Here is a 23824-nt window from a genome sequence, read left to right as displayed (position 1 = left end):
CCGAGTTGTGTAAGTGGCAAGGAAATATTAATAAAAAATCCAGCACAATAGCAGATAAGTTTGGGATGATGATTGATTTTTTTTTTAAAACCTGGATGTTTTCAAGGCTCAAGGAACCAAGTGCAGATTTTATATATATATATATATAATTAATTTATTTTACATTCAGATTTTTTTTGTTCGTTTGGTTTTGGTTTCTTTTGTGCTTTTAAGTAAAATTTGCCATGTTGGAAAGGGAGAAGAGCTCAAATTACTTTGTACCAGAACTTTAGTGATTGCAAATGATTTGTCACTTTTTAATTATGCCAATTTACACTTAAGTTGCTGCATAAACCTACTGCTCTTAATGAGCTGCAGTTCTTTTCATGTCCCACTAGTGGGAAATCTACCTGTTTACACAATGCTGTGTTTGCTTTTTTACAACATCTGCAAGTCCATTTATACATCTGCTCATAAACTTCCCTTTAAACAATTCTGAAGAAGTTTTTGTGGGGTTTTTTTTGCCACCTGCACTCTGTTTTCTACAGGTTTTATGGCTGCCTGGTGAACTTGTAAGACTTCTGTGCCTCTTGTTATCTTCCCGTGGGTTTTGCATAGGCAGAACCACTGCTGCTATAGAGTTAATAGCTTCATCTGTAGACCACAGGGATGTGGTATCATTAGTCTTCAGAGAGAGGTTGATAGGTGGTATTATTTCCAGTCCAGCCTGGTTATGTCAGATGTGCTAAGCGTTAGTGCTGCTGGGCAGGTCGTTTCAGAGATGAACAAGTGGGATGCTTGTTGCATGGGCTGCCACTAGGAACTGCGCTGCAGGGAACGCGCTTACGTTGTAAGAGTAGAAGAGAGGAAATGAAGGACCAAATGTGTCTTTTCATTCTGATTTATTTAATTGTTGCATATACGCACAGTCTTATTGTCTCTCTCTCTCCCTCTAGTGATGATTATGTGTCTGAGTATTAAGTTGCCATTAAGATGCAGAAAGAAGTGGGCCTTTTCTACAGTTCCTGCTGCATCCTGATCATATATAAAAAGCAATACTACCGTTTAGTCCAAAGATGAGCAGATAAAGGTTGACAGTAATACCGTTTTGGCAGCCACTGTGGTTCACTTACATGCCTGAAAAGATCTTTGTAGAAATAAGCACATGGAGACCTTCCTTAACCTTGCTACCACTACTTATACTGGTGGCTTGTATAGATGACAGTACTTATTAAATGTGTACTAAATGTGTTCCCCTGAAATCCCATGATTTATTACACAGGAAGGTTATTTGTGAATGCAAAATCACATTAACAGTGTGTTCTGTTCATGAAAGATGTAATCCTCAAGTCTATGTGCTGTATAGGATGGAAATGCATTATTCTGAATCATCATTATTAGATAAAGATTAGAGCAATTTTGTTTCTCATTTGATAGTATTTTCAGTGCTTCATTAAATGGCTTCTTGTTGTTGTAAGAATTTTAGGCTTCTGTCAAATTTAGAATTCTAGTAACAACCTATGTAATTAGAATATGTTTAAATTTTACAGATGAGAGATTTTAGGAATAACATCTGTGTGCTGTCTTGTTTCCTGATTATCATCAGATACTCTGTTTTTTATATCACTTCTAATATTGAATGGCACAGCTGCTAAGTGTTGTCCTGGGAGAAGGAGTATCTGTTGTTGTAGTTACTGGTCTCATTGAACAGTGATGACTGGCAAATTTGCATTTTTTTCAAGTCATGGCAAAAAATGTTAAAAACTGATTGAAAGCTAGCCTTGTTGAGCCTGATCCTTGGAATTGAGTTCTGGTAGCTTTGATCAAGTAGAGTTCCTTCATAATAAAAAGAAAAAAAACCCCCAGTCCTCCTTAAAAAGCATGTTTTCATAATTTAGTATGTATTGTTTGTGGCTGTAACTCCAGAGGGAAGGATTCTTACTGTTGACTAGCAGATAGGTAGGAGCTCAGGTTTGCTGGCGCTCAAAAGTTTCATGTGTGGTTCAAGTCATTACCTGGGATACCTGAGTCTGTCGACTCTTGATCATTGGATCAGAAGCCTCCTCATCCACTGACACTCCAGCTCTGCAAGCGAACGTGGCAGCTTATAAACAATTACTGGACAAAATTCTTGGCCCAAAGCCTACAATAAAAATCTGCAGTACTGGGCTGTCAGCCTCCTTGTGGCATTTTATAAATGTATAGTGCGGTGTTATCCTTGGTAGAGTTAAAGCAAAGAGAAAACTGGAAATGAGTAGCTAGCAAAGGAAGCCTGAAATAAATAATAGTAGTAAAAGCAGAAAGCAACACAGCAAGAGACCCTATTTAGGCTTTCTAAGCAGAGGGGACAGCGTGAAAGATATGTGAGTGCATAAGCAAATAACAGCCCTGGCAGGTGGGAAGAGAAGTGGCAAAGCATGGATGAGCATTTAGTTGGAGCTGGTGCTGTGCAAGCATCAGCATGTTTGAACTTTGGAAGTGAGAAGGATGTGAAAGAGGCAAGCAAGCAGAGAATGGATTTGATGAAAATATGGGCTGCCTATAGAAATAGGGAGAAGAAAGAGATCATCTGCAAGTTAGACATCTGGATGATTCTTCACAGAGAATTAATATAATTTTTTTTTTTAGATTCGAGGTTACTCTGCTTTTATTGGAGAAATGCAATGGGTGGTTGTTTGCATCAACTGGAGTCTGGAATGAAAAGGGGTTCGTAAAAAAAAAAAAAAAAAAAAAAAAAACAACAACAAAAAAACCCCCTCATCCTTAAGTAAACCAAGAATCTGCAGAGATTATAGATTTAGAGTATCACTAATAATAACATTCAGCTGCATTTTCATCCCGCAGTGTGAGCATGGATGCCAGTGTGGGTTTTTGTGTATAGCAATGAGATTTACAGTACATCATTTATTGCTCTTCAGTACCCTTGCTTCCCTCCACCTCCAGCTCCTTGTGTGGTACGAGGACATCAGCGATGCAACAAGCAGCACCTGAAACACTGAAGAGAGCAGCTGGAGTTGTACGTGTGGCAAATGCAGACATTTGGAAGTCCATTTTTTCTTAAATAGGGCCTTGATGCTGTTTTGTTTGGAATTGATTTCATTGAAGTAGGTCATTCAAGTAGTCATCTTGTGGTGCTCCTATTCTGTGGAGTTCTTCAAAACCAGTAATATTTCACTAGGTAAAAAGGATGACATGTATTTTGCTTCATCCCTTTCTTTGAATTGCAGCTTCTTTTCAGAAGGTTACGAGTATTACAGGAGTGGTCCAAATAGAGTTAACCTATGGGAAATACCTGAATTCAAAGGATAGTTTTTTTCCTGACTTCTCTTTGAAAATGATAATTTTCGATAAAATGCAACTTCCTGCTACCAAAAAGCTTTCAAACCTGGAAAAATTGCAACAAGGCTTTCCATTAAAAGAAGTTTCATATTTCATTTCATAATTTTTTTCTTCTGTAAATACAGTATTTTTTGCTAAATTACTTTTTTAACCTCTAATTAAACTGGATTTCATCTAAATTAGGAACATAATTTGCTGGAAGTTCATTAGAAATGTGGTAGGGAGATTTTGGCTTTATTTGTGTTAAAGCCTAAAGTGTTCTTGTGCCCAAGATCCCTTTTCACATTAGCTGCTGAGGTCAGAGCAGAACCTGTGAGGTTTTGTTCTGCTGTGGTTTGGTAATTTTGCAGGCACCCAGCCTCACTGTCTGCATTATTCAGACCACAAAAAGCATTTGTTCTGAAGTGAGAAGAAAAAGAGGTGAACGAAAGGACAGTGCAGATGGGAAGGTAGGTAGGTATTGCGGGCTTTAGGAGGGCGTTAAGTGAGAAGGTTAAAAGGTGGCTGGATTTGTGTTTCAGGTTTCTCCATGTGAGAAGTGTCGCTGTGAAGCCAATGGCGAAGTGCTGTGCACTGTCTCAGCTTGTCCCCAGACTGAGTGCGTGGATCCAGTGTATGAGCCTGATCAGTGCTGTCCTATCTGCAAAAATGGTAAGTGACGGCTGCAAAACTAGAAGGGGGCTTCTGTCTGAGAGGTCCATGTTGCTGTTCTGGTTTTTGAAAATAATTCCAATATTTTCCTTTTTCCCCAAGTGGAGATGGAAAAATGTTGTGTGTGGATGGTGTCTTCCTGGTGTGAGGAGTCAGATCTTCCCTTGACTAGGATGAACTTTATTATGACCTACGGGGATTTTTGTATACTCAGGAGACAATTAGGGTGTTACTACCAGATATTCATGTGGCTTCTGGATATAATTTTGCATGGACTTATTGTAGATATATTTTATATAGGCACAGGAAATGTTACCCACCTTTCAACGTGAGCAGGAAAAGTTACTTTTGTTCTACCTTTTTATTTGTTCCCTTTTCAGAGATTCTTCTCTTCCTTCCCCCCCCCCCCCCCCCCCCCCCCCCCCCGCCCCAAGGCAAATCGAATGTACCTTATTGAGCTCATTTAATTTTCATAACTAAATGAATTAAACTCCCAAGTTTAATTGAATATTTTTCGTAACTAAATTAGACAGAAAGTCTCTCTACTCCCAGCAAGGACTTCCATTAGATCAAAGTCTTGGTCTATTTAGGGGAAAAAAATTACATGACACACTAGCTCATCACTTATAAAGAAGAAATAATAATTTATTAATAGAAATGAAAGCTGCAAAATCTCAAATGAAATTATATTCAAAATGAAAAAAGACTTTAAAAATACTCAGATAATTTGCAGCCATATATTATTTCTCTAGAATAGGTAGGTTCCATTACATTAGCTAAAACAAACTGATTAAAATTGTGGAAAAGCTAGGGGAGGAGAGGGTGTACAGCATATGCTTTCTGCAAATTCAACAGTAGATGATAAGGGATAGTTAATTGCATTGGAGGAGTTTCATTTGTATGGGTATAAAAGTAATTGCTTCACATCCATTAATTGCTTGTTACAACCCTGAAGGAATGTGTTCCTGGCTGTACAGCTTAAGGGCACTCTACTTTTGGAGATGATGACAGGTGTTTTTTTGAAACATTGAGGTACAGTTCCTGAGAAAGGCTGAATCTGGGAGCTAGCTGGTCTGGAGGATACTTTAACACTTTTTTGATGGCAGGAGCTTTCCTGATGCGCTCTCAAGCTTTTTGTGTGGACACGGTCCTCTGCTGTGGTCCCCAGGTCGGAGCGACTTTTGGCAGGCAAATGGTCTGTTTTCAGTAGGGAGGACGAACTTACAAGCATAATGTGTGACGCTGATGTAGTCCTTTACCGCTGAATTTCTCCAGCAGTGTTAACACTGCTTGGAGCTGAATTGACTTCCATTGGTGCACGTTCTCCCACAAGCATCAACATAATGCACGGTGGTGGCCATCTCCCAGCAGTGGCTTGCATTTGGGTTAAGGTGGTATGGCAGTGCAGGGCCTGGCTTGGCTGCTTGCATAGATCCTCTGACATGTTTCCTAGAAATGTGACCTTTTTTTAAAAACTTGTGCATAAATATGCCTTAGTTGTGAGGAGGGTGCCTTCTCTCAGAGCACTAAAGCTGAAGTACCCAAGTTCTGCCTGCAAGAAAAGGGTGGTCATGTCCTCAGTGTCCAAATCCCAGTATTACTTGCATATTCCTTGGGTATAACCACAGACTGGCATCCCTGACCCAGTTTCAGACCAAGGTGACCAGAGCTGCCTGTTTCCCGTGAGCTGTGCTGTCACTTCTCTGCACATCAGAGAACAAGAATGGCTTTCCTTGTTAGCTTCTAGGTGAGGAAAAAAGCCAGAGTAACAGTAACAGTAAAACAAAGATCATTTAGAAGAAGCTCAGCATTTTCTGCTTCAGCAGCGTCAGTATAGTATCACAAAGAAATTTCTGAGGAGTCCTGTCCATCTGGGGAGGACATTTGGAAGATAAAAAACAAAACAAAAACCAAGCTCTTTGCTTTCAGAGCTTGTTTTAAAGCATGGGACACGTGCAGTTTGCAAGGAACTTCAGTGAACTGCTGAATGTTTTTAATTAGGTTGGAGCAAAAACCTACTGAGCAGGAAAACCTAGCCTGCCACATCCCCTCATTTTCAAGCCTACGGAACAAACACGCTGTGAATGTGAGTTGGGGAAACAATCATCATGTTGTGCTTCAGGGTTGATTGTTGCAGCGGTGGACATCAATGACATCGTGATAGTGACCCAGAAGAGCTTGGGTGATGATTTCCTCCCTCTCCTGGCACTTCATAACATATAACACTTTCCCAGCTTGCCTGGCCTGCAGATTTCTGGCAGTGAAACAGCTGAGTGAGAGCTAAGCAACTACATCTGTCACTGGTAAGACCACGTACAAATGCCTGATTAAGAATTATGGAGGCAATCTAGTGAAAGCCCACCGTTATTAGAAGTGAATGAATTCCGTCTCTTGGCAGGTGTGAGACACTGTATGTTAGCCCTTGTAGGAAGGAGGGGTTGTAGTTGACTTCCTCAACATAATTCCACAAAAGTACTGGCGACCAGTTGGATGATGGATGGATATATAATGGCATATCAGGCTTGCACAACCGCACATGTGTGTAGGTGCAAACTTTCTCTGAATGTAAGAAATTGTGAATGGAAAACTTGCAGACCGAGGAACAGTCTTATGTCTAGGTTTTAATAACCTTCTGTGTAATTTCCTGACTTTCAAGAAGGAGCCTAGATACTTCCATAGCTGAAGATGTTATTTTCCTTGTGGGCAGGGATAGGGAGTACTTTAAAGAAGTATCTGCTCTAAAAGGTTAGTCTATACAAGGGATAAAAGGTGACACCTTACTGAGAAAATCTTGCGATGAGGGGAATTTTTCTGCTTTTTATGTCTCAAGTCACTACAGCTAAGGGAACTGTTTAGTGTTTATCTCGTATACATGCCCTGCAAAAGCAGGATGGGACAGAGGGGAATGGAGGATGAGGCTTTCTTCTTGTGCTTGCCAAGCTTCATGCTTTTGGTAACCAACAGCAGCCGCAACAAGAAAAAACATCTGGAAAGTAGACTCTGACTGCAGAGAGTACATTAAGTAACAGGTGGCCAATTCAGATCTCCGTCCTGCTTTACAGTAGTAGCAACATAGTTACTTCTGTGGAAGCCATCCCTGCTCACAATGAGATCAGTAAGCTCAGAATCTAGTACAGTCATTTCTACAGTGTGTATGGAGTGAAGCATAAAGATAATAAGCATACAATTCCCTTTCCGTAAGGAGAAGGCTGGGCACTTGTCAATTGATTCATTTGAGGCAGTGGGAGGGGATGTGGGTTAATACTGAAAGTGAATTACCTTGCTAGATTAAATTACCTTGGTTGTCTGTTCCACTTCTGTTTCCAGTATTAGAGCCCTAATAGGCATACCCAACTGAATGCTGCTTTGCCTGAAGCGTGCAGCCATGGAGCAGTCAATGGAGTTAAGGGTGGCCCTGCTCCTGCCCGTGTCTTTGCTAGGAGGATGAGATTAAACCTGCAGACCACATGGAGCCTGGAGAGGGAGGCATGGTTGCCTGGCCAAAAAACATGTTGTTCTAAGGTGCCCAGGAGACTTTTATTTCGTTATATGGCTGAAAGATTGCCCCAGATAAGATGAAACTGATCCCTTCCTAGCATTCATCTATCTGTGCATCCATGGTGTTTCTCTGCAGCAGGGAGAGCTGAGTGTGCCAGTGAAGACTCGTAGCTGCGCATTCAAAACACAAATGCTGATGCCAGGGGGTCACACGTGTTCTCAGGGCCCATAACATCCACAGAAGATGTCTCATCTGTTCTCACTGGCCGTGCAATGGGGAAATTTGACTCTGGATGCAGTCATCTCAGGTGCCTTAGTTGGGATGAGTCAGGACCTCATTTCATATCTGGGTTCATAGTTATGGTTGAAATAATGCATCATGTGGTTGGAATGGTTGGTTGTATGCCAGTACTGTGAGGTTGATTCACTGAAACTTGCTTACGTATGAAACTTTCATGTACGATTACAATGTTTAGGCGTGAGGTGGCCAAGAGTGCTTCTGAAAGGCAAGGGGGAACTTCTGTCTGTGTGAAGGAGCTCTCGGGGCGGCGGGGGGTGGGGGGGGGGGGTGGGGGGTGGCAAAAACCTGATAAAGACTGGCAGTGCTGCCACCCCCTTTTGCAACTGTTTGTACAACGGGACTTTGTCTCACTGCGGAACTCGTACCTATTACCAAATGGTGCTGGTTAAGGCAGTACCATAGGCCCTATGAGCTGTCATCCCTGTAAAATCCAGGCAGAGAGAGTGTGTGTTGGACTGAAGGACCTGTCTGGCCATAACAAGGCTGAGGATGTTTGTTCTGGGTAGATAAAAGGGGAAGCTGCACCTTGGTAGCTGTCACGTGAGCTGGCTGTTTGCTCTTTCCTGCAGCCCAGCTTTGCTCAAGCACCATGGAGAATCTGACCTGTAAAATTTAATGTACTTCTGCAGTATGTTTAAATAAAATATATGCCCTCAACCTTATATGCCTTGATCTTGGCAATGAAGAAAGTATGATAATGCTGTCCAGATAGAGGTCAAGGCAGGACTATTGCAAACAGTGCCTTTGATTGTCCTCTATTCCTCTTCCTGTTTTCATTTTAAATATCTTTTCAGTCATGTTTGGCAGCTAATTTATATATAGCAAAGAAGACCCAGAAGTTTTAAAGCGTGAGAGTGGTTCTTCAGTCAACATTAAGGAGGGGATCAAATCAGGTGGTCATGGTGATCTCTTCTAGATGTAAAAGAAGAGCAATCATAAAGTGATATTAAAGTCTAGTTTATAAGATTTAAACAGTATTTCACTTCTTAAAATAAATGAATTTTAAAAAAATAATAACCTAACGGACAAGAAATCAGTTCAAACTAATCCCAGTTCTACCAATACTGTGTGCGCCAATGTGATCTGTTCCCTTCTGATGTGTTTAGTTCAGGCATTTGAATGCCTGTGTGTGCAGAGTGGTATTTTGTTCTGTTTCTGTGGGTATCAGTTGCTTAGCAAAAACTTCTGCATAAACTTCCCCCTTTAATAGGCTGTATTTCACAACATGATTTATAATATGAGACTGTTAACCAGGAAATATTAATGTTTCAGGGGGAATTAATGTTTCAGGGGGGAAAACACCATTAAAGTTGCGATGAACAGCTGTATGTGATTAAAATTGCCTAGTGAATGTGCAAGTGGGTTGAAAAACTGTAGCAGGTATTTTGGCAGCTACTTGTTGAAAACAAAGAAATACCAAACTTGCTTCTTTTTGGCTGCAGCAGGCATTTAAAGTGTCTTCCAAATCTGATTGGTGAAGTCGGTAAACTAGTCACAGTAGTTTTTGTTGTTGGTTTCTGCTGTTGATGAAGTTGAGAGGAAGTTCAGTCTGTGTCATCGTAATTCAAGGAATTCTTTTAACCCCATTTCATCTCTCTGCTCACCTCTCTCATTTTCTATCTCTACTCTGGGGAAGTTGGTGGCCACACAAGCTATGTGTGCTTCCTGTGCAGAAAGCACAGAGTTATCTTCTTGTGCTGATTTTTCCACTTAGGTCAGAACCTGTTTAAATGTGCCTGCATTAACGCTGCAAACTGGGCTGAGTAAAAACTTGTGCCCAAACCATGCAGGCCTTGTTTCCAACTTGTATATGTGTGCATGCATGCACACCGATATGAGATCCAATGTTGACTTGGTATTTTTATGTTGAGCTGGCTAAGTAGTGGTAAGTGTTTTTTCCTCTAAGGGTATATATTTAGTTTACCAGTTATGTTGTCTTCCAGGGTATATGATTTTTTTTCCCAAATGATAGATAGAAGGCTTTCAGAAGATGCAAAGGATCTGTCTGAAGACAGGGCAAAAGTATCCAGTTATACTGTGCCTAAATCAGTTACCAGGACAGATCTATTTATATGGTGTATATGTATTTATTGCATATACATATTGTGTATATATATTTTAATTTTTTTCACCAAGAAGACAAAATGCTTTCAGCTGGGAGTTGTGCTGTCAAAAGGCAGCAGTTTAAATGTCCCTGAGTGTGTAGCATCCTGTCATTTTGCTCAGACACATGAGGACAATCAGAAGTTAGTGTTTGGTATTTAAAGTGGTACTTTATACTTAAGTAGGAGGATGTAGAAAATCCCATTAAAATAAAAAAAAAAGCTGTGTGTCCTATAAGCTTTCCAAAACTCACTTTCTCATTACAACATTACATTCTCATTACAATAAGCTTTCTCAAAACAACATTTTCTCATTACAGGCTGCTACTACAGTAAGCCTGAGAAGCATTTCTTTGGCAGTCAGTTTTTCTTCTCGCAACTGAATCTACAGACTTAACTGGTATATCACAGCTAAATTCTGTTGTATCAGTTACTTTCAAGGCAACTGCTTGCAGAGGGTGTCACTTTTCTGTGGGTTCAAGCAAAAATGGATGATAACGTGCCCCAAACAGTTGTTTAGTGGTGACACTCCTAGGTGAGTGTGGGAAACAAGCTGCCAGCTCCTCATGGTGGAGTCAGAACTTCAGTGTGTCATGGCTTCCTGGTTCTTAAAAGATGTGTTGCTTCAGCTCCAGAAACAGAAAGATGAAAATGCTGTCTGTGGTGATAGAAAACTGAAATTCTTGGATGGGGGGAAAGTAAGTCTTCTGGCGACTTTAATGTATGTAAAAAAAACCCCAAACAAACACAAAAGCCCCACCAAAATAAGAGAGAGGTTGTTTGAATGTACCTTGTGCTGCTTTGCATGGCAGTTTCACCTATCTGTCATCCTGTGTAGTCCTGGATACTGGTTCTGGCTCAGACAGGAAACGACCTTTGAGCTAATATCCACTGGAGTACTGGAGTAAACTTTGCTATTGCTTGATTTGTCTTCCCTGACAGCTTCCCTTTTACATAGAGATGCATTTTGGGATTTGCTTGTTTTCTACTAAAACAGCTAATCCGTGCTTCTCAAAATGAAATCAGTTGCTTTGGTTTTTTGCTTGTTTGTTTTGGTTTTTAAGTTCTTCCTACAAGATTTTACAGAGTTTGTATTACAGATTTATTTACACACATACACAGAGGGTAGGTAAGATATTAAAAAAAAATAATCCTAGAGCTCACATTGTGCCCTGTTCCTTTTCCACATGCTTCCCCCAGTGTTTCTTCTTTGCTGTTTGAAGAAAGTTTAGAAAACTAACATTGAGTTGAAGTTTTTCCTACATCCAGTCTTGTTCTTTATGCTGTTCATTAGGGAGAGTATTACCAGTGTTAATTTTGCTCCCCCATTCTGATAGTGGATATCTAGTTTTAATTTTGTATGTGTCACTAATTGAAATTGTAGCAAAGATTTGAGGGGGGAGGGGAAGGTTCCCAAGGTCTGAAATACTTGTGTGCCTCTCACTGGATGCTGTATCATTGGAATAATATTCCCTATCAGTAGAATTTATTTGATAAATTACGAGCCCTTAGATTCTGAAATCCTGTCTTGCTCCAGCTTGAGTTACCATAGATTCATGCATTACCCGATATTAGTTCAGCTACTGTCACCGTCCATGTAGCTGTCAGTTGTATTCTTTGCAGATAATCTTGTTGGTAAGTAGAAACTGTTTACTGGCTGGGTGCTGCAGTGATACAGTAATAGGGCTACATGGCTGATCAGTGTTTTGCAGTGTGATTAAAAGGAGCAATGAAGAAAGATACATACCTTGTGTGGTTTTGCTTTATATTATTTTGATTTTGTTTTCATTGCTGTTTCGTTATGTTAAATGGGGCATCTAAGAATTTTACTTGGCTTTGAGAGGAGGTGAAAGCTTTTATTAAAGTGTTGTAGTATGTTATTATACCCCTCAGATATACGAGTATCCCTCTCTTGATAAAGGATATATTCAAAATGTCCTTTTACTGCTAAGTGCAGTGTAATTTTCTCTGCTTATTTTTTGCAGGAAGTTAAGGTTTCAGCGTTAAGGAAGATGTGGATTGACCCAGGTGACTTACTGACTGATGGAAGCAGGGCATTGGCTGATTTAGTTAAACTTAGCTACTTAACACTTTGCTCTTCTATGGTTTGTGGTTTGCCTTTCTGTGCAGTGCAGGATTGTTAATGCGAGGTCTGCCTTAAATTCTCATAACTCCTTGTTCTCTGGGATATGTCTTATATCTCACCGTGAGCATGGCAGCAATCTCAGAGGTTTCCTTCCAGTCCTGTTTGAATATTTGTAAATGAAATACCAATCTGATGAAGAACAGGAAAACCTGTTTCCTTTTCTGACATCAGTTTGACCAGGGGCTGACTTGTACACCTGTGCCTGTGTTTGGAAAAGGGTTCTGAAGGAAGAGGAGCAGCAGGTTCTTAGGGGAAAGGCTGAAAGCCTCTGATATTTTTATTAATATCGGTAAAATTGCAGGTGCTTGTTTTTCTCTAAGTTGCTCTAAGTAGCATTTTACTGTTTCATACTACAGCACTGGGGAACTCCCCTGCGCTGTGTGCTAAAAGAGTCCTGAATTAAGTCCCTGATGGATTACCTTTACCCAGCAGGTCAAACATCTTCAGTTGGAGACTCAAGTACTTTCCTAATTTAAAACCTTGATCTTTAAGTTGAAAGCAGCTTTTACGTCATGAGTCTTTGGATTGCTTCCATAGGGGTAATCATCCATGCAGTTTTGCTTCCTTGAGCGTATTCAGCTGCACAACAGTGATTTAAAAACAAACAAACAAAAATAAAGCAGGTTTTAAGTAATTCTTTACCTTCACCAGCACAATTACCAGTTACGAGAATGATTAACATTCGAAAAACTGATAGGCAACTAAAAACTTTGATTGCTATTTTCATTTAGGAAAACCCTGTAATGTTGGTTTGTTGGGGTTTTTGCTGCCTATACTGGTATCCTAGTTAAATTTTCATTAGAGGAATGACTTCCTACTGGAAAACATCACTTTCTTCTAAGCGCCCTATTCTTTTGCTGAGTCTTCAGCTCTGCTTGCTTTTGTTTCTGTACTGGTAGCCCTTGAATGGGGGGCCTATTAAAAAGTTCCACACGTAAATCCCACTTACCTTATAGTCGTGTAGATGATGAGTGTTTTTTTCTCCTGCCTAATTTCTTCTCACCTTGCAACACATTGCTGTTGCATGTTGGTTACCGACCACTTTTCATTAAGTACGTGCAAGCAGTGAGTCTCACATTTTATCATCTGTGGAGAAGATAACTTTGTCTTCACTGCATGCTCACCCAACGTGTGATTTAATTCTTTTTTTTTTTTTTTTTTCCCAATACAATTGATCAGATGGAGCAGTGACAAGAGGAAAAAAACAAATAATGCATTGTATCAGAACTCAAAACCCTATTTGGTGAATAGCACTGAGTAAAGAAGATCTATATCCAAGCAATTGCTTTTGGGCCTCTTGTGTTTGAAATACTTGCTTGCAATGTTATCTCCTTTCTCAAAGGTAGTTTCACTGGAGTGTGGTGTTAATTGCTTTTCCCAGAAATAGTAAAGGTATTACTACTTACACTCCAGAATAGTTCCAATTCCTTTCTGATAGTATGATCTCAAACCCTCTCAAACATTTTGAATTCAAAGGGAAATCACTAGTTAAGCTGGGCAGTTTTGAGGGAGATAGGCAGTTAGTGAGTCCTACTGAAGACTGAAGAGAAAGTTGTAGTGACTGTTAATGATATCTTACGAAGCCAAATAACAAGATAGTGCAATGGTAAATGAAATTCAGCAAACCCATATGTCAGGTAGTGAAAGAAATTGCTTGGATATTTTGATGATAATTTGTTAAGGTATCTGCCAAGTGGTTTTAGTTAAATATCAATGTGAAATGTTGTATGTAAACATCAGTCAGGCTTCATTAAAAAAGGCTTGCATTTATTGGAAGTATGCTATTATATAAAGACTGGTTCCTCCCACCTGATCTGTGTAATCTTCCATGTTTGCTGAGCACTCAGCAAGAAGGGCTTTCAGAAGTACAAAGAAGAGCAGCAAGAAAGCTGAATATTCCCCTTTAGAGTAGATGAGGTCTCTAGTAGCGATAGCACATGAATAAAAAATCACGTGATAAAGTGTGATACTGGGGCAGAGGAACAGTACCAATGGAAGTCTTCCCTGTGCTCACAGTAACAAGTCAAGGGAGAAGCAAGGAAATCAAAAGGCATTGTACATAATGACACACATTACAGACCTTATTAACATACCAACACACTGCAGAAGGCAGTGCTGATATGATCTTTATTTTAATCCTAGGAAACTGCATATATTTGGTGGAAGGAATAGAATACCTTAACCTAGCTATGGTGAAACTGCTTGGGGTGACATGCTGTAGAGCCTTGTAGAACTACTTACAGTAATTCATTTTCACATGAGCAGAAATGTAACGTTATTGTTTCCTACTGTCCACATCTTATAATTTCCTTTTTGAGCTGCCTCTTTTTAAAGCACTTTGCAAAAAAAATGGTTAGGCTATCTTGACTTCAGCCCAGCCAAACCCATCCTGGAAGTACATGTACCTTCATCTTAAGGCAAGAAGATGGACCTAATTAAGAGATCTTTAAAACAGCAGCAGTCCTCTTCCCACATGACCATTGCACAATCATTGTGGTGTATGCTGGGACACAATAGTACGTTACTTAATACATGCAGATGAAGGCGAAGAGACCAAATGAGGTTGGCTTTTGGCATGGTCTGCTCTCAGCTGTTTTATCAAGCTTTATTGAAATGACCTGAAGGTAGGTCACCCATAAATTGCTTGCATAATTAGCTGTCCATACTGTCTAAGATTTCTGAGATTGGTCAAAGCACTCTTGTAGTTATAGTTTGTGTGTGTTTAATACAATCTGCTGAAGGGCTAATTGGGGGGGGGCGGGGGGGGGGAAGGCTCAGAAGCAAATAAATTATAACAGTTTATGCAGTTATTTGTTATGTCAATGTGATAGAGAATGTGTGACCCCACAACGGAAAGGTAATTATTTTCCTGCTATGGCAAGCTTGCTAACCTGATATATTGCTAATGAATGGATTAGATGGAGGTTTGGCAGCCACTAACATGAGCAAATGATTGTTTTTAAGACCAGTTCATGCTGATGCTGAGGTCCAAGCCAAGTAATGATTATGACAACAGAGACAATTCCTCATGCATTATTTAGTATATCTCTCTCTCTCTCTTTTCCCATCAATATTTAAATCTGATTATACATGTACATCCCTAAGCACTCACACATACAGCTGGAATACGTGAGGAAGTCTCATTACCTAGTTTGTAGCCTAAACATTAAATGTGCATGTTGAGTTTTGATTTCAGTGTGTTTAAATAAGGTATGCTTTCTTTCTCCCATGGCTGTCATGTTTTGCTGTGATTAGGTAAGCTGCTAAAACCTGGAAGAATCATCAGGTCCAAACATTGGGGGAAGCAAGGTCCAGGTGTGTTGCCAGAGGCTGCCTGTCTTGCTGGCAGGCAGACGTTCGAGTGTACCATTTATATGTCCGTGGTGCTGAAAAATAGCCCCTTCCTTGATATTTCTTGCTGGCAGCTCATTCAGCAGAGAACTTTTATCCATTCTATGGTTTTCATTACACGCAGGTGATGTATTTGTCAGTATGAGAGGACTTCTTAATTTCCTATCAGTCAAGTGTTTAATCTTCAGTCTTCTTAGTTAAGTTTGTTCTGACAGCTGATTCTTTCCAGTCAGAATGACTGCAGAGTCACATCAATTACCTTGAAATACTGGGTTTGTATTTGTGCCTAGGTATGACTGATTAGGCTTTGGCTCTGAGGTCTGTTGTGGTGCATGCGCCCTCAGGGCCCTGGTGCTCTCCCCCTGGCTGTGCTGCTGGCTGTGTGGTCACCTGGCCGTGGCTGTGCACCAGAAGATGTTTCCATGAAAACTCCTGTGGTATCAGCTAAGTGGAGAAGACTGGAAGTCTTGAAGAGTCCTTGAAGCAGATTTTGGGGAGGGTAGGAGAAGTTTTCTGGACTGTGGTTTTGAGGACTACTACCAGAGACAATTATTCAGGATGCGTAGTTGACAGCAAGTGAAAATCTGCCCTTACACAAGGCATGTTAATGTAAATGAAATACAGAGATTACAACATCTGGACAACGCAAAAGGGAACTTTATAGATTCAGATGACATAAAACCCACTTGTGTTTACCCCAGGCGGGGATCAGCTCCAAAGGTGGTTCTCACCTGTCCAGCTGGCAGATTTCTAGTCTCCTGACTAAGCATGTTCTTTATACATGTGTGTGTACACATGATACACGGGTCATCAGACACCATGCTTAGTGAATGCATTTCTCACTTTTGAAACTCCCTCTCAAAATGCTTTGCTGCAGTGGGTTGGGGCCATCATCCTCTTACTTCACCCCCCAGATGTTGGGGATTAATTTTTAGTAGGGTCTGTTGTGACAGGACAAGGGGTAATGGTTTTAAACTTAAAGAAGGTAGGTTAAGACTAGGTATAAGGAAGAAATTTTTCACGATGAGGGTAGTGAAACGCTGGAACAGGTTGCCTAGGGAAGTTGTCAACACCTCATCATTGGAAGTGTTCAAGGCCAGGCTGGATGGGGCTTTGAGCAACTTGATCTAGCAACTTGATCTAGTGGAAGGTGTCCATGCCCATGGCAGGGGGGGTGGAACTAGATGAGCATTAAAGATTCCTTTCAACCCAAACTATTCTATGATTCTGTGATTCCACGTGCAAAGACAGTAAGATGAGCTGTGTAGTGGAGTGGCAGCTGTATCTTGCTCACCATTTTCTTGAGACAAGGCAGTTGGCAGCTTGCTGTAACATGCTCATCCTTCCATCTGGACTATATTGCAATGGGTGTATGGGCAAAACACCTGCTCCCATGGGCACACAGACTGTTGCATCCTCATCTTGCAGAAAAAACTGCAGGAGTGCTGCATGACGAGCTACAAGGCTACTTTTGCTACAGAGCGTTAGAGAAGAGGGTTGCCTTGGTATTACAGTCCCTGAGATGAAAGATGACATTTTGGTTGGCGGCCTGAAGATGTGGGCAGTTGTCATGTCATTAGGTGTGGTTAGCTTATACTGTAATACATTTGTTACAGTTAAGACTCTCAAAATCTATTATTTCCTTTTTGTTGCCCTTTCCTCATTTTAGTAAGTGAAACCAGATAATTAATCATAAAATTTCTAGTCTGTGGTGCATCACTCATAACTCACTCGTGGCTGTAACTAATACACATGAGTTGGAGGTCCCTCCTTGGCTGCATGCTCCTTGCAGTGGGGGTAGGTATGGACTGCAGATGCAAGAGCAAGCTACACAATTAGAATGGCCCAAAGAATTCCCAACGGGGCAGCCCCATAAAAAACTAAATTCCCAACTATTGTTACTAGAGGTCAGCGTTGAAGTAATTTTAAGGTCAACTCTCTTGCCATGTAGTGGATTGTAAATTCCAGCTGTGGATGGTTGTGGCACAGGTGGGATTTGCGTGAAATGAGTAAAATACTGGGCTTCAATGGTTGGGTTGAGTAATTTCATACATTCTTGTAACCCTTCATGTTTTAATGAGTGACAGCTGATTTATTTCTGGATAAATGACAAGATGATCTATTATCTTTTGTTGTCCCTCCCTGCTACTTGCCTGCTTTATAATTAAAAATCCATGTTCCTTTTTAAATTTGTGGGCTAGTTCATTAGCAGAGTTCTAGTTGAATAGCTGTTAAAATAATTTTCAGCCAGGGATTGGAAACAGAAGTTAGATACACAGATACTGTTACGATTCTGTTGTGATTCGCTGTTTTTTGCTCATTGGTAGCTGGATGTATATGAGGTCATGTCCATGTATATGAATGCATCTTGTGTGGAGCTGGAGACCTAAAAGTTCTTCACCAAAGCCCTGCCTCTAACTTTGGCATAGGTCCCTTTAATCACCTTTGAATATCCCAGCCAAAGAACTGTATGTAAAAGGCGGATCTTTCTGTGAGTTGAATTTGAGTATTTAGTTGTTTTGATTTTTGGAATAAATGTGCTTTGTTAAAATAAAGACAATCTTTTCATGCCCATTTTTTCCTTGTGGAAGTAATGTATTTAGGTGTAAGTCTCAAATAGCAAGATGAATCTGTTCATGCAAGAACATCTGGTGCATGGCCAGGTAGAGCTGCATGTCTGTGCTGGGGTATGTAATGTGTTTGTAGGCTGTGGTTGTAGAAAACTTCTGTACTAAAACCTAAATTTTTGGCTGCCTTAGAATGCCAGGCCACAGGGGTACAGGAAAAGGTGCTGCCAGTTGCTGCAGTTCACTGAGCCAGTCCTAATCTCTGGGAGAGTGATGGGACTCTTGAAGAGTTACTGTTACCTTCTACCTGTGAACTTCTAGAGTTGCTTGTCTTTGGGGTCACGGTACATGCTTTGTTTGTAACAGATTGTGTTTAGGAATGATTGGCACTGTGTCTAGTCCTTTCAGGTTTAGGGCATGTTGGCATGGAAAAGGAGTATATGACATGACAATGCCTGGAAAATTGCAGAGCAGCCTTGTGTGAATGTGATTATTCATCAATATGTGTTTGAATGTTGTGGTACGCATCAAGGAAGGAGAAACAGACTTGACGGGAAAAGGATGGAAACCTCCCTAATTTCAGGGAGAGCGCAGTATCTCATGTGGCCTTTGTAACTCTAAAATAATGAGCTTATTTTCAACCATAAGATTATTTGATTATATTTATCTTTATAATTCCAGATAAAATAGTGTTATTTAAATGGCTGTCATGCCTTCCATTTATGGAAGGTGAAGTGGGATTTGCATTTTGTGTTGTCTCGAAGTCTTGACTTCTCTAAAATTGTTTTAGTGTGTCAAAACAGGCTCAGTGATAATTAAGGAAAGAATAGCTTAGCATAAATGCATATATATGCGCTTTCATCATTTTCATAGACAGCAGAGTAGTTCCCAGCAGCAAACTCTCAATGCCTAATTTCCATAAAGAAAATTCAAGAGATACTTAGGAATACCCAAAACCCAATGATTTCAGCCCTCACGAGATGCATCCACAAGAATACCAAGCTGCTGGATGAGTCGGTATGGATGGGTTTCCATGGATTGTTTGGGAGTTTGATAACATGACACAGATTTATTCAATCAACCTCTATTTCTGGGATGTTTTTATTAGGAAGGTCAGTGATCTGTCTGAGCCTAATTATCCCATCTGGCGAGTGTGCTTGAGGCACACAAGTTTCCTGCAGTTCATGTGCTCAAAGAAATGACGTGGTTAGCACATTATTTATTCAGCTCTGACTCCTCAGCTGAGCAGAAAGGTATCTGCTGGCAGCTGCATTGCCCAGGGTAGCCTTAGATGTGCCTCTGGGAAAGGACTAAAGTTTCCATCTCTAGCTTTATGGGGCAAGCTTCCTCTACTGCTCTGCTACTGGGACTCGCGTTTTCAACCTGTCTTTTTTTAATCATTCTTTTAATGGTCTCAGAGGACAGTTAAAAGCTGTGTGTTGAATCAGAACTTCTTTTCCGTTTTTCAGAAGTTTTCTTTCATTCTTCTGGTACCACTGAAATATTAGGTGAATTTTCAGAAAGACCTCCAGATATTCAATCAGCAGCATCATACACCTACCATTGTCAAAATATCTTAAGTCTTTATACAGACCTCTAAGAGCACAGTATGATGCCAGCCCAACCATCTCCAACACAGTTCAGCCACACAGTGCGTCTGTAATGGGTGGAAGTAGGGTTGGAGAACACTGGTGGAGCAAGTGCCACATCATTGGTCACACACACACACAAGACGTGGATGAAAAAGGAAATGAACATGTTGACTCTTGGGTTGTATATTGGCATACAAACTGCTAAACCCCTCCATTCTTTCCTAGGACATCAATTCAAAATGCCAGCCAAAATCAATATGGATTACGGACAGTCAATATATTTAAACTTTCACTAAGGCTATGTGGAAACCTGAAATCTTAAGAGACATCGTTATTAATGAAGCCGCTCAGTCATTATGCAATAATATACATATCTATATTGAGACATCCATTTCCATGCTTTGTAATCCTATTTTAGACTTGAAAAGAATGTAATATAATTCTTGCTGGAAAATGTTTTAGATAAATCTATGAATTCAGTCAAAGCTGTATGTCCTTTATCTGCTGCTAAGCTCTTTCATTAGTGGCTCTTGACAAACCAGTGCTATGTAAAATGTGACAGTTAAACTGATAAAAATCCAATTTTCTTTGTTAACCAGAAACAGGTGTGCAGTCTATGTATTTACTCTGAGATCTGAGACTGCTGACAGGATTGAGGTAGGTCTGTAGCTATCAGGTTTACAGCTTGAATTCTGTCACTTGACTATTTTCCCACTAGTATGAGCTATATCTATTAGCAGGGGCACAGAGTAAAGCCATGCTGAACTGTAAAGATTATATGCATTGGAACAATAAAAGAAAACAAAGTATTATTGTATGCCAAGAGCGTGCTGATCTGTAGAGGTTTTGAAAAACTGTAATACAGGAGGGAAAACTCAAAGGAAAAGCTTGGGTTTTTTTCTTTTCCCCACCTCTAATTTCATAAATGAGTAAAACAGGGTGTGCTAGTCCTTGTTAGTCTGTGTTTGTAAACATGCAGGCTTGTAGAGATAGTAAATGCCTCTCTTCTGGTGCTGCAATGAAAATGTGGGTGTTTTTTCTAGTATAATGATTGAAATGTGATTTTTTTCAACAAAAAGCTTATCATTCCTGTGTTTGGAAGATGACTCAGAAAAAGCCTGGGATACCTGGGTTGTATGGAGCAAAGTAACATTGTTTCCTTTCCTGATAAATTTGATTCGGTACACTGGTCTGGTAAGCAATTATAATTGCTCAAAGCATTTATACTTGCAGACATTTCTCAGTCATCTAAGCTGATCTTTACTTCTGCCAAGATCTTAGTTCAAATAGTGCTTAAGTGATTTAAGGAAGAGAGAAGGAAGGTGTGCGGATGAGGCAAGAATGAAGAGGAAGAAAGGGTGGAGAAGAAAGATTCAAGGAAGATGGGAGAGAGAGAATTAGACTATGGCACAGTGAAGAAAAGGTTTGGGTATCTGTAGTGAAGCAGGCAAAAGGCACACTTAGCTTGCAGTCTGATATATATTCTTATTATCTGTGTTTGGGGGAGAAGAATATACCTGGCTGCAGGGTCAAGTCCAAATGTTTGCAAGTGAAAAATTGGGGAGTGTGAGCCATGGAAAGCAGAGCCGTGGTGGCCGTATATTCTGCACAGACCCTGCATCTGCTTGGCTGGCTACAACCCTGCAAGGCAGATGAGCAAACTGCATGGTGCGTGCATCTCTGTCTTCCCTGAGTCCGTCCTGCACTCCTGCGAGCACCAGATTTATTTCATTGTTTTAATCATCCTCAACAAAGTCATCTATCAGCATCTGAAAATTTTCCTCCTAGGATAGGAGCTAAGCAGCCATTTTATTGATGAGCTTATTGAGATTTTTATATGTGGCCGACAGTGGCTTTCATCACAGTGCGGTTCTGTTGCTTTGGCAGGAGAATTCTGTCTAAATGTCTGAAACAAAGGAGTGGGCTTGGCAGAGCTAAATGTTTATTAAAAAAAGGGAGGTTGGTGGTAGAGATCAGTAGTCAGTAGAGGCACTGGGTTATTCAAGAAATAGAACTATTAGCGGAAAATTCATAGGGTTTTTTGTTGGCGTTTGGGTTTTTGGTTTTGTTTTGTTTTTTTAATTAATTATTGCCTTTAGTCGTAATAGATTTTTCATGACCTTGCAACTAATTGTGAGCAGCAGAGGAACTCTAAGGGAAGATTGAACAATTTCACTTCTGAGTTGTTTTTTCCTGGGAACAGACATGTTTTTTTCATTGTTGGCAAAAAGTTTCAGTGCTGCAGGTTGTAAAGATAACCATTTTGTGTTTTGCAAGCACAAAAATCACAGGGAATTTGGTCTGGTTTATTTAGGAGAGTGAAGGAAAGAGGAGAAGCTGTAAGATGCACACCTACACTTAAAGTAGCCTCTAAGTTCAACATCATACACAAATTCTGTGTGATGTTTTATATGGACTCCTAGATTTTGTGTGCAGGCATCCTGAGCATGAGAAATTCAGGGAATGGGGATCCAAGGGCATCTGAAGTGCTCTAAGTCCATGATGTCCCCACACTGTTGTTAGAAGGAAGACCATGATGCCCATTTCTGTTTGTCACCATCAAAACTGGTGTCAGCTGGAAAAAAAAAAATATTTGCTTTTTTCCCCTCTTTTTCATTTTGAGGAGATTATGTCCATTTCAAATGCAAATTGCTGAAACAAGCATTTCTGATCTGTCTGATGACACCTGTAGCTCAACGTGAAGCTTTTGGCAGTGGTAATGGAGTCATTGCTTGGATAAAATGACTCCCTTCCAGCTGTCTTTGAATGGTTTTGTTTGCTCACATAAGGAACTAAAAAAAGTATATAGTGTCATGGTATCTCAATGCCTCCTTCCTCAAACCACATGGTCAATAAATTCTTGCTTAGAGAGACTTCCAGTCTTGCAGCAGCTTTCATTATATTTGCAATTGGCTTGTTTATGTTGGCAATAGCACTAAAGACTGAATCTGTGAACCAGGACTAGTTTAATTAGTAAGTATTATCTGAGTGAAGAATAAAAAGTAAATCCCTCCTTTAACAAGTTTACAGCCTAAATGCATATTTCTTGTAAGGAGTTTGTTACTGTTTTCTCATACAATTCTTAAACCCACAGTCCCCAAGCTGTAAACTCCTAAACTATCAATTGCCTATACTGTAGACACAGTGGTTTTCTCACCCTGACACATCACCTTTTATAGCCACAAATCACAGGGGATTTGGCTAGCGCTGAAGGGTGTGTAGCAAGTATGGAGTGAAAAAATCTGATCATGATTATTCTTCATGAATGGGACAATTCAGTACAATATATTGGTAATCCTGTGCCAACATGAAGTTTGAAGGTACTGAAAAAAAGAGAATAGCATCAAGCATTAATCCAGAAACTTGGACAGTGAACAAAGCAAGGAACCTTCAGCACACCTTTGAAAATAACTATTATTCATTAACATGCTTATTCCAGTTTAATAAGCTTGCTTATTTGACCCTGACTTCAGTTTCTTTAATTGCTTTCATTGAGCCACAAGGAAGGTGTAAATGTTTAAGTAAAGGAGGAACTTTCCACTTCTTTGTCCAATCTATTTATTAAGAATATGTACTCAGGCATTTAGTAGTGCCATCAGTATCGCCTTTCTGCATGATTCGTTTGGGTGAAAAAAAAAAAAGTATAAGAAGTTTTCTTAGATAAGGATTTGCATCCAAATGAAGGTGAAGTGTCTCTCAGGTTGTGTTCTTGGTTAGTATAATTTTAATTGCCAACCTTCTGACTCCCTGGTTTTCACTGTAGCCAGGTTGGATTTGGGTCATTGTCGATTTGTAGTGTTTTCAAAATAGGCAGTGCAGGTGTTAAGTTGTATGTATGCTTGTAAATATTTCCTGTGGGCTTTTGCTATATGCAGTTGTGCGGAATGGGAGAATTCAGATTGCCATTGTAACAATTTTACAGATTTTATTCAGCCCAACTGCAAGGAAGGAATTCCTTGTCCTGTGTATAGATGTGCTGTATCTATACACATGTGTGTGTATCTATATACATGTGTGTAGATACATATACATATATATATATACACACATATACACAGATGTAACAATGATAGAACTTTGTTACTAAGTCTGATTCGGCTGTGTTGCACAGCTTGTGGTCATGCAGTCCTAACATTGAAATTAGGATAGAGTTTTCTAAACTTACTTCTGGGGAAAAGGAAAAAAAAAAACCCCACAAACAAACAAAACATCAAAGCCAAACAAGGAAACACCAAGACAGGACAACAGTGCTCAGTGACAGGACAAGGGGCAACAGGCACAAACTGAAGCACAGGAAG

The 23824-nt window shown here is 40.1% G+C and overlaps 1 protein-coding gene across 4 annotated transcripts in view; it reads left to right on the top strand.

Moving 5' to 3' along the window:
- The window catches only part of VWC2 (von Willebrand factor C domain containing 2), an 82102-nt gene that overhangs the window by 28037 nt on the left and 30241 nt on the right, over nucleotides 1-23824 (top strand). For all 4 annotated transcript variants that reach the window (XM_013297642.3, XM_055800544.1, XM_055800546.1 and 1 more), the window contains exon 3: nucleotides 3840-3969. In XM_013297642.3, coding sequence (XP_013153096.1) covers nucleotides 3840-3969 — 130 coding nt within the window. The remainder of the gene's footprint in view (nucleotides 1-3839; nucleotides 3970-23824) is intronic.

Source organism: Falco peregrinus, chromosome 3, assembly GCF_023634155.1.
Source record: "Falco peregrinus isolate bFalPer1 chromosome 3, bFalPer1.pri, whole genome shotgun sequence".
In the NCBI taxonomy this organism is placed as follows: Eukaryota; Metazoa; Chordata; class Aves; order Falconiformes; family Falconidae; genus Falco; species Falco peregrinus.
Note: the sequence above shows the minus strand (reverse complement) of the source record. Positions and strands in the feature narration are given on the sequence as shown.